The 12117-nt window shown below is 35.6% G+C and overlaps 1 protein-coding gene across 11 annotated transcripts in view; it reads right to left on the bottom strand.

Annotated features, from left to right (window-relative positions):
• Positions 1 to 5999: 5999 nt before the first annotated feature.
• Positions 6000 to 12117, bottom strand: part of MACROH2A1 (macroH2A.1 histone) — a 108496-nt gene continuing 102378 nt past the window's right edge. For 8 of the 11 annotated variants that reach the window (XM_074290879.1, XM_074290881.1, XM_074290880.1 and 5 more), the window contains exon 9: positions 6000 to 6782. In XM_074290879.1, the coding sequence (XP_074146980.1) occupies positions 6617 to 6782 (166 nt within the window). In that variant the 3' untranslated portion in view covers positions 6000 to 6616. The remainder of the gene's footprint in view (positions 6783 to 12117) is intronic. The other 3 variants (XR_012486571.1, XR_012486572.1, XR_012486573.1) reach the window with 1 other exon arrangement.

Raw genomic sequence — 12117 nt, 5'->3', positions numbered from 1 at the left:
AATACCTTTAGGGAAGAAAAGAGAGAAGAAAAGGAAGAAAAGAGAAAGAAGAAAGGAAGAAAGATGGAAGAAAAGAAAAAAGGAAGGAAAAACAGAAAAAGAGGGAAGGAAACAAAAAAGTGATAAAAAGAAAGAAAAAAGAAAAAGGAAGAAAGGGAATAATGAACAAAAAAGAAAAATATAAAAGGAAAAAGAAATGAGTAAAGAAAAAGAGAAAGTAGTTACTAGAGAAAGTAGGTGCTTCCAGTGAGTCCATAGAAGTCTATATGCCAGTACTTTATTCAATTTTTAAAAACCCAACAAACCAGTCATTTGATCTACCTGTATAATAAATCCCCTGAACATTAAATAGTATTATTTTTGTTGTTGTTTGTCCTTCATTCTCAAAGAGGACCATGACATCAAGGAGGAGATACCATGATATGCAAGTGAACTGGATTGAAGTAAAGGAGGGCTATGCAAAATCACCTGCCTCACTTTCTCCTCCAGAGACATCTAGGTCCAGTGGCCAGATAAGATCAGGGTGACTGGAGATGACCCTGCATGCAATAGGAGACCTTGGTCTTTTAAAACTAAGGTCTTTGACTGAGGCCATATCCATTCCGTGATTAAGGCTCGGTAGCAATTGAAGCAAAAAACCTCTTTTATCTATTAAAAAAACAACAACAACAACAAAAACCAAAACTAACCATTTTTATCTTAACTCCATAATGTATAAAGATGAAAAACAATAACAATGACAATTTTATTTCTTTAATGTCTGCAAAGGATAATCATAATCCTGTTTCAGGTTGGGTTGGGAGTCCCAAAAGAAAAAGGACCTTCAATATGTTGCCATGGTTTGGTGGGAAGGTGTCCCTAATAATCTTCTCAACAAAACTCTTCAAGTTGGGGACAGAGAAAAGATCATATATTTACATGTTTGCTGAGCAGCAGAGGGGCATGTGAGAAAAGGATTAATGAGAACTTTTATTGTGGGGCTTGTCAGTATGTTCTTACAGAACAATTTTGATGTCAAAGACAATGGGTACAAGATATAGAGAAAAAAGACCCAAGAAAATGCCCTCAAACAATCCCATTTAGAGCTAGCTTTCTCTTTTTTTTATTCCCCATTTCCATTCCTCATTTCTTTTCCTTCCTTTTCTATTTTCTTTCACTCTTCCTTTTTCCCCCCCCTTTCTCCCTGTTTCCTTTCCTTGCTGTTTCTTCCTTTGTTTTTATTTCTTTTTTCCCTACATGGCATTCTTATCTTTTCTGAGAAAACTAAAGAAACAGTGGTAGATAACCCCAAAAAAGATAGTCCACATCCAAAATACAAGCATATATATGCTTTCCCTTCACTCAAGTCTCAATGGTAAAAACAGCAAGTTGGAAAACTAGAACCCAAGAATTTGATGTTTATTAACCCGGGAGAAAATTGGAATTATTCCTTCTTCCTCTCTGTCCTTCCTTCTTTCTTTCCTCCCATCTCCCTCTTTCTTTCTTTCCTCAAACCTTCCTTTCTCAGTATCTTTCCCCTCCCTTCCTTCTTTCTTGTAAAATTACATTCCTGTAAGTGGCTAAATGCAGCTGTGACTTAACACTGCAGTTTGACCATGAATGTGATGGAGCAATTTTATAAGATAAACAAATCACATGGATGGACAACCCAGAAGGTGAGAGAATTCTGGTAGGAGCTGGACTGGAAAACAAGGCAGATCTAAAGTTACACATCTCAAGATGCATCTGAGCAGGAAGACTCTGCTGACTCATGGCTCTCACACAGTGTGCAGAGTCCATTTTAATCTCATTTATGTTCAATCATAAATACAAAAAGGAAATTTGAAGACTCTCCATGCATCTGCCTCAAGATGTCTTTCTACCTCAGCTCTTCAAAATCTGGGCTTTTTGAATTCTTTCCCTGGCACCTTTGCTCATACTATTTCTTCCACCTGGAATGTCCTTCCCTCTTCTCTATGTCTGTTCACCTCCCATTTGTGAATACTATGAATTTTTTCCTTCCTAACCCAGCCTACCCAGATTTCTTTCCTTTGAGCTTACAGAACTTTTCTTCACCACTCATTTAACATATGATTCCTCTAAACTGTACTTTCTAACTGTTTAACAAAACAAGTCACTTAATTTCTGAATGTCGGTTTTCTTATCCGTAAAATATTTGTTCTATTTCCCTATGTTGCTTTGAGGAAAATTTTGCAAATTTAAAAATGTTGCATAATTGCAAATTAGTTATGAATATAAATAATCATTTTGTGTATGAGTAAAGGTCCTTGTTTCCATTATGGAGAGGATACTCTCTGAGGGCAGAGATCTTGCTATGCACAAAGCTCTATTTCTGACTATAATAGTATAAAAACCTGTCTTTAAAAGACATATGGCATTTTTCATCTTTCATGGCAGAGTTGTACAGTGATTCTGAGTCACAGAATCCGAATTGGCAGGACCTTTGGAAGTTTGGTCCAGAGGCTTCTTTGGAGTCAAATTGACCCTTAAGGAAAAAATGCTGCTTATATCTAAAACTTAAACAGAACCTAGCAATTAAGATAAAGGAGATAACTGAGACAATTAACTTTTACCCAACTAATTCTAGATTGGAAAAAAAGAACACCCCTCCCAAAGATTATTGATATTGGCATAATTGCTTTATGGTTTGCAAAGTACTTAGCATATATCATTTTACCCTCATAATAAACCTAGAGGTAAACATAATAGGCATAACAAATTCTCCTTGGTTTTTTAGATAAGTAAAATGAGATTGGAAAAGTTAATGGTCATATAGCACAGAGGCAGTATTCAAACCCAGTTCTCTCCTGACTCCAAGTTTATCTTGTGATTCTTTCTTTTATAACTATTCAGATGAACTGATTGCTTTATCAAATCTATTCATTAGAATACAATGTAATTCATAACCTGCAGGGATTTCATTCAGGAGGAAATTTTTTAAAGAAGTCCTGATGTCCTGGGGCATGATTGAAAAGCAGAAGCAGATATCATAGTATATCCATTTACTGTGTGTCTGTTTTTGACAGTTGTTTATTTGGATTTATTTGGATAGGCATACTCATTTGTGATAGGTACACTGGTATGTTATTCTTAAATATATATGTGTGTGTATACATATATATCTTATATGTATATTTAATTTCTTGTAAAAACTTTTTAATATTTGGCACATTATTCTTTTGAAAGCACAAGATTCCCTCATCTGAAGCAAATTACTTTTTTGGTACTTTTTTTGTTGTTATGAGCTAACCTTCTGGCTAAGGGGAAAAGTGTGTTCTATGAGAATTTCTTTGCAGCATCTTGTGTTTGTGTTTTGATTCTTTTTTTCTAAAGGAAGAAACATCTCTCAAATCCTTAGCCCTAACATAACTACTGCTGAACTCATTTTGTTAAATGATTTTAACTGTATATAGAGCTCAGCATAGAGTAGTGGCAAGATTACTAGCTTTGGAGTTAGAGAATCTGGATTTTAACCCTTATTTTATCACTTTTCTAACCCCAGATAAGCCATTTAGCATCCCTGGGTCTCAGTTTTCTCATTTATAAAATGTGTGTGTGGTTGGGGGTGGGGGGGTGTATCTTCCAACTCTCAATCTGTGGTCCCGAGTATAGATTTTTAACAGATGGCAATATTTACACCATAAGATCACAACTTAGGAACTGGAAGGAATTTTAGAGATTGTTCATGGTCACACATGGTCACAGAGAGCAAACTCGTGTCTTCTGGCTCAAAACTTAGCACTCAGTTTTTTAAAATTATTGCTACAAATGGGAGATACTACATTTACAAAGAGAGTAAAATGTATGTAATTTTTCTGAAACTTCAGAGGTCTTCTGGTAATTATAGTAAATAATTACTGCAAACTTCACAGGATCCACACAATTCATGCCTTTGTGTGAACACATGGACAAATGCTTTTACTTTTCAGTCCTTTTAGCGACATCTAGTGGAATCCTTGCAAAACACATGGCATGATTTACCCAAAAAAGAAAGCCAAGTCATTTCAGAATGGGCATATCTCAATTTTCATCAGACCTTGTACCTAAATGTCCATCTTTAACCCAGGTCTTGGAAGTACTGTTTTTTTATTTTTCCAATCCATCCACCACTTAACAAAATTCTATTGATTATATTTCTACAAACTTATTCACCTACATAATTATCAGCCCCCAAATACGTACTAATTGAAATTTTTATCATTTTAAAAATGCATCTTCTTAAGGAATAGAGAAAAATTTTCTTTTGGGGGGAAAAATCTGATTCTTTGGTACCATAGTTACAAAGACTTAACACAAAGAAACTCCTGCAGAGATCATGGAAACAGTCAATGTATCTAATAATAGTCTACTGACTATTTAAAGAACAGTGCAGCAAGCCACATTTGTAGCCTAAATACAAAGTCATCACATGTTGTACAACCTTGGTTGGTTTGAGGAGGAAATCACCTTAGGATAGCACACAAAATGAAACACACTATATTGTATTATATTTTCTAATCTCCAAAATATGTTTAAGTGTATTCTTTCACAGGAGAGAATAATAATTCTCTCTCCCTCCCCTGCTCTAAGCTGGGCAAGATTATCCGGTCTAATTGTCATATAAAATGAAGTGGGCCTTCTAAGAGTCCTTGATGATGATGAACTTTTACTTCTCCCAGAGTGTTTGCTGCATGAAGAGAATAAAAAGATCACAGCTAGAGAGCTGGAAAGAATTGGCTCATTTTATAACTCTGAGAGATTATGTGATTTGCCTCTGGTAGTAAGGTACAGAGCACTGGGAATGTGTATGCCAGGATAGATTAGAGCAAGACAAAGTGTCCTGTGTTTAAAACAAATAATTGTTGTCGTTCAGTTATTCAGTCTGACTCATAACTCCAATGGATCACAGGATGTCAGGCCCTTCTATCTTCCACTATCCCCTGAAGTCTGTCTCAGCTCATGTTCCTTGCTTCTGTGACACTATCCATCTCCTCTTCAGCCACCTCTTTCTCCTTTTACCTTCAATCTTTCCCAATATGAGAGTCTTTTTTAATGAAAAAACAAATAAATGAAGTAACAAAATTGTTCTGAGGTTTGTTTTTCAAATTCAAGTATCTATTATTATTTTCAAAAAATATCCTAAAAAGCATGAAAACAAATTTTTTGTTTGTTTTAGGAAAGGGGGGAGTAGGGGAGATAAGGATACAGACTTGAGACTTTATTGAGATAGAATTTCTTGATGAGTAAACTATAACCAATGCAGATTAGGGGCTATTCTTCAATTTCCAGCTTTAGAGAGCTACCTGAGAACCTGAGAAGTTCCAACCATCCAGAATTACAAAGTTTGTATGGGCCAAGGGCATGACTTAAAGCCCCACATTCTTCATACAGAAGATAGCTTTACATCAGAGGTATCAAAAAGGCAACCCAACCATTGTCCCAGCTAAATTAAAAATATTTGGGAAATATTTAACAGAATAAATAAAAATCAAGTAGAACATAATATTAACATGTATGGCTTTCTAAATCAATATGTAGCAGAGATTCTTAATTACTAGTTAGTGGACTCTCTTTGTATAAGTGTGACCCTACTGTTCTATACAAATCTGACCCTCGCTGAAAAATCCTATCAATAAAGTCAGATTGGACACTTGTTTTTATAGACCTTGGTCTGCAACTGTGGGTGGATGACTGCAGGGACAAGTCCATGTCAAAGGTCCCTTCCTGAACCATTGGGCCTTGACCTAAATAGTTAGTATACAAACTATTTTGTAAGCTATGACATGCAGCTAATCTTAGCTTAGAAGGGTCTGACCTTGCAGGTAGAATGTGAGCTTCATTGCCTGAAAATGTGAGTGAGGATGGATGGGCTATGCATTCTGTGAAGGAGCTAGGAAAATCAATAGGACTTTTAACCCTGGTCTATCTTCTTCTCCAGACAAGCAAGATCTGGAACATTCCTAGAGCTTAACATCTTTTTCCCAACCATGGTGCCACCCAAAAACACACCAAGGCAAAGAAACAGTTTAACATTTTACTAAATCAATTCACACAAATTCCAAATTGCAAATATAATTAAGGACGACAGGCTTCTCTCCCCCTCTCCCCCATTTCAAGATCCATCATTAAGACAATAAGTAAACAGAAATTAGATGTGATTCGTTTTTTTTTCTTTTTTGTTGTTTTAGGGAAAAAAATGAGAACAATGTGATGAGAAGAACATCACGCAATGTAGGATTACGTACCACAACACAGTTACAAAATAGGGCTTCCTGGTTTTTTCCACATGTAAAAGACAATGTATTTCCCACTACTGTCTGCATCAATCCAGTATTCATTAAAATAAAACTATAAAATTTCCTAGATTACACTAAACTCATACAAGGGCTGAAACAGTGCATTAACAGCAGTAACGCCAACTATCAGTGCTAACATAAAAACATTTTAGAAGGTCAAAACAAATTAACCCAAAAAACAAAACAAAACAAAAAACCAAATCTCATTTCCCTAGATGAGCAAAATTGAAAATAAAGGGTGCTGCCTCACAATTAGGAGTTAAGGACTTTTTTTTTCTTTTTAATTTTAAATTGGAGAAAAGGACCAAGTGAGTCTGGGCTGCTTCTGTAGTTCTTTCAACTCAGTTAGCATCTAATTTTGCCATTTCCTGCACATATATCCCTATACTCTCACTGTCGAAGAGCACGAAATAAACCGTTTTGATTGATGAAGACATTGTAGACACAAAGTAGCTGGAGATGGCTCTCAGGATCAGCTGTGCTGCTGTCTGTTTGGGGAAACCATTTCTGTGAAGAAAAAAATACACCAGAGTTACTTTATGATTATCACAAATTGGGGTGAGGGCGAAGGAAATTTGGGGTCAAAAGTAGCAGCTGCTGTTCCTCTTTCCCATCAGCTAGTTAGGTATGTCCAGTAAGATGTCTTTTCAGCTCTGATCCTGGGAATTACTGGTCCAGTATTCTATGATTCCATTCTCCTATGCTGTTTCGTAAACAAGTGCCAGACTAAGATCTGAAAAGGCAAGTTTAGACCACTTACTTTTGTCTAGTACATTAGGCCTCTTCAGTAAGCACCATGTTTGTTGAATGAATGTGATAGAAAAGGAACAGCGATCACCTAAGTACATGCTGCTCTTCCAACAGAGTGTATTTGTATATATGTATAGGAACAGCCCTATTCCTAAACAGACATCAAAATAAACATTTTGAAAGTAAACATCTAGCCTTTTAAATAAAATGGGAAGATTCACTTAATTTAATCTTCTCATTTTATAAATGAATAATTCAGGCCTAGAATGGAAGTGATTTGTCTCAAGTCACACAGTTGTAAATAGTACAATCAGGAACTCAAAGCTTCTGCAAACCTTGAAGTATGATTACTTCCACTGTACACACTGATTTTTCATGACTACTTAAATGGACTCTAGAAGCATTTTAGGTCTCTGATTCCTATAACATGGGGATTTCTGATAGGGGAACTTCTACTGATGCAAATTTTGCCTAGATTACACAGAGTTTAAATGACTTTATATCAAGTTCTTTTAATGCAATTTAATTTTTAACAAGATAAACATACTCCACAGAGCATGTTCAAGAGTGGTGGGGCAGAAACACAGGATAGAAAAGGCTGGAAGCCACAAGCCTTATGGGTGAGTGAGTTTCTGTGCATTTCTCCAAATGCCACCCACAAACACAAGGGCCTGAAACAGAACTCGTAGACAATCTGGCTCCTAATTTTCTAACACTTGATTTTTATCTCAACATCCTTCTTGGTGTAAGGCATCTTTGAATTGTTCCTGGTGGAATGTGCCAAGTTGGATGAAAATTTAGTTTCTCGATTGATTTGTTCTTCTAAATGCATTCCATGTATAACTTTCATACATCAAGGTATCTAAAAATCATGGCTGGGAAGAAAGTCATTATAAAAAGCCAAGGAGGGGGGTAATTTGGAAAAATGAATACAAGGGATAATATTATAAAATATATATATATATATAATAAAAAAAAAATAAAAAAAAAATAAAAAAAATAAAAAGCCAAGGAAAAAACACTGTGAGGATAAACCCTGTTAGGGCCAAAGTATTAGGAGAAAAAGCAGGCCTATTTTGAGCATACCTAATGAAAACTGGGATGCCAATTTTAGGCAAGCCTAAGTAAACCATTTTAAGTCTGCAAAGAGTGATAAATACATCATCTTCAAATTATACTTCCTACACTATTTTTTTTGGTCCCCTTGAGGTAGCTAGCATTTTTTAGTATGTCAAATAATAATGGTGACAGTGGACATCCTTATTTATTCCCAATTTTATTTGAAACATCCAGAGTTTCTTCGTTCATTCAGCTAGTATGTGGTAAATATCTATTATTACTACACCTGAAAAGGCACTGGACCCTTAACTTCATTTATATAGGGAACTTCTAGAAGAGGAGATTTCCTCTTTGACTTAGAAAATGTCTGGAGCCCTGTAGGCTTAAAGGAACTTGCTCAGGTCTATGTGGCAGTCTTTGAACTCAAGTCTTCTTGGTTTCAAAGTCAGATTCTTAGCCACACTCTCTCTCCTAAATAATCCCCTCTCCTCAAGAAGTCTATATGCTATTACAATGCAAACAATGCTAGACCTTGCTTTTAAATATACTTTTCGTCATATTAAGGCAAGGTGTTTCATTCCTGTGTTTTTACTTTTTTCAACAAATAGATTTTGATTTTTCTAAGTAGCTGTCCTTTCTCCTCATTCCCCCTTTTAAACACCTTCCCCCCCAAACTGTCATGGAAATCACATTTACTTTGTATACATTATTTATTTATTTATTTGGATATACATTGCTTCCCCCAAGATAAGTTCATTATGTAGCAGGGAATATTTTCATTTTTACCTTTGCATACCGAGAACAATGTCTGGCATAGTATAATTACTTAATAAATGCTTACTAAATTATTCTGAATGCTAAGTGAATGGTTCAGCCTAGTTCTCACATGTAAGGAGTCATTCAGTAGGGTTCAACTTACATAAGACTATGCATACATATACTCAATTTTCATTATAGGGCATGAGTTAAATTCTTGTTCAAATGCCTGGAGTCAGGAGGGTCTGAGTTCAAATCATGTCTCAGATACTTTCTAGCTGTGTAACTGGAAAATCACTTAACCTGTCAGCTTCAGTTTCCTCATTTGTAAATTGAGGATAACAATAGCCCCTATCCCCCAGAGTTGTTATAAAGATCAAATCAAGAAAATTTGTAAATAGTGCTTAGCACATAGTAGGAGCTATAAAAATATTTATTACCTTCCCTGCTTTTCCTCTTTACATTAAGATCCTTCATGGATTTTGGAAAAGTAGTATATATATCATATATATATATATCATATATATACTACTTTTATATATATACAATAGTATAGAAATGATTTCTTTCTTCCTTTCTCTAGATCCCATTTCTGCTCAATTTTTTTCCAGGTAAATACTGTAGTAGTCTAATTTTAAGAGAAGGGGAAAAAAAGGTAATATGTTCTATTCCTGTCTCATTTTAACATGAAATAAGGTATGTCATTTATGTAAATTTTATTTAAATTTAAAATAAAAAGGTGAAATCTGTGACATATTTGAAAGAAGCCAATCCAACTATTTACTTTTTTCAGGATTTCTTTTCCCCATTTTGTCATCTAAACATGTTCTGAACTCTCTCAGGCTTTTAACTTTAAAAATGAATTTTTGTAAAACTTTGCAGGGGAATTCAACCAAATAGTTTGGGCAGGATTAAAGTCATGATCATCTTTTAATATAACAAAATTAGTACATTCAAAAAGAGTATGGAAGAATGAAATCTCCTTGAGAACAGGCTCATTTCTTTTTTTCTCTGAAGCCCCCAAATTTAGGAAAATATTGGTTACAGAGGAATAAGGTGACCCCGTGAATTCATTGTTCTACAAAGGCAACAACTTCTCTTATGCTTCTAGTCCCATAGAGTCACGAGAGTACTCACTTGCCTAGTCACACAAGCTAGCATGTTTCAGAAGACAGACTTGAACCCAGATTTTATTGGCATATAGTAGTTGCTTAATAAATATTTGTTGAATCAAACTATACACTCATCATTATTTTGGAAGATTGTATACTCATTCCAACAATTCTGCCAATTGCCTAAAACATTTTTGGATTTCCCTTTGATAAATCATCCATTTAGTCATAACCAGTTTGTAAGCCATTTCATTAATTGATAATCATACTTCTATTCTGGACTGAAAACACAATCATGAGCTTGATCACAAACTGAATTTGGCTGACTCTAAGGGGTTTCTTTCTATCTCCGAAATCAAATACAGTCTTAAAGAAGGAATATTTGCTCCCATGCCTGTGCCCCAGGCTCTGATTGCAGTTCCTAAAGGGAAATCTGGAACAATTGTGGGAAAAAGCAGCATCACTGGATTACGTAAGCAACATGTTGTCTCCCAAGAGAACTATTTGTAAGAGTATTCATTTGGATGGAGAATCTTTCTGATAGGTTTTGAAAAGTAACATTTCTCTTTATTGGGGCAATGTTTTCATGGTGGTTGGCAGCATGGTGCCGTAGGAAGAAATGCTGGACTTTATTAAGGAACTTAGTTTTGAATCCTATGTACCTGTTTTTCTTATGTGTAAAATGAGAGGTTTAGCCTAGGTGACTTTCATTGTTCCTCCTCGCTCTTTATGTAAGACTATAATCATGACATTGAAAAGGCAGTACAGACAAGTTTTGGAAAGCTGAGTGGGAAAACTAATTGGCACATGCCATCAGTTAATACTCTGGGGATAGAAAAGCCATATCCAGAAATAGGATAGAATGATTCCACTGCCTCCCCACTTTCTCTAGATACCCATTTCTGCTCAAATTTTTTTCGGATAAGTATTAAAATAGCCTAACTTTAAGAGAAAGAAAAAAGATGATATGCTCTATTCCTGCTTCATTTTAACATGAAATAATACATGCCATTTTAAATTTAAAATAGGTAGGTGAAGTCTGTAGCACATATAAAAGAAGACAGCTCAACTATCTACTTTTTCTAGAACTTCTTTTCCCCATTTTGTCTTCTAATCATATTCTGAGATCCCTCAGGCTTTTAACTTTAAAGATAATACCAGGTGTGATGGTGAGAATATATGTGGTAGTTCTGGACATTTTGCGTGTTGATTTCTAAACTAAGCAGTGGCCAAGGCTGCATATTGTTAAGCTCCCCTTTATAGAATCATCTTTTAGAAGCAGAAGGAATCTTAGGGTTTCTTCAGTCCAACCAAGGCCTAAAGAAATAGACAGATTTTCCCAAGGTCACAAAGGTAATGAATAAGCAGAGTTGGAAATTGGCTCCAGGTACTTTGAACCCAAGTTGGACATTCTTGTCCCTGAACCATTTTGCTACTTCTCATTCCAAGGGTTGTCCATGATTGAGAATTGGAAAAAATCTCACCAGTTCCACAAAGATCCATTCTTGAGTGAAGGCAAAGTAACTATGGAGATAGGATAAGGGATGTTGAAGATCATGTAGGAACCATTTGAATAAAAGATCATTTAAATGTCACCCAAAGAATGAAAGATTATTTTCATGCTCTAAGTACAAGCTAACTTTTAGAGTACCTGATAAGGTTACAGTGATTCCATTAATTTTGCCAGCTGTGAGAGCAACCCAAGGAAGCCGGACTGGTGGGAAGCCTTCCCAGGACTGCAGACATAAATGGGCTTACTAACAACCCAGGATGTGGGAAGGAACTCTAGAAACACATGCTTGAAGAGAAAAATTCTGTTCACTATGGAGATCAAGTCTGGGTTTCTGTTGAGTCTCAAAATACTTCTTTGATTAAGAAGGAAACTGTTGGCTATGAGTGCAATGCCCAGCAGGGGTCTTGGCTGGTGGGGATGGGGAACAGGATTTCATCCCATTATGCTCTCACTTATTTAGTTCACTGCAATACACTCTGCTTTTAAAGTAATGTTGGTTCTCACTGAAGATGAAGAGCCATCTCTATTTTGACTTCATCTAGTATATACCATGGCACTGGACAGAAAAGAAGGCCAAGCAACACATCAGTTGTTCATTAAGTACCCATGTATATGCTAGGTGCTATGGGCATACATTTTATAATTCTTCTAC

Source organism: Sminthopsis crassicaudata, chromosome 2, assembly GCF_048593235.1.
Source record: "Sminthopsis crassicaudata isolate SCR6 chromosome 2, ASM4859323v1, whole genome shotgun sequence".
In the NCBI taxonomy this organism is placed as follows: domain Eukaryota; kingdom Metazoa; phylum Chordata; class Mammalia; order Dasyuromorphia; family Dasyuridae; genus Sminthopsis; species Sminthopsis crassicaudata.
This window is presented reverse-complemented; position numbering and strand designations above follow the sequence as displayed.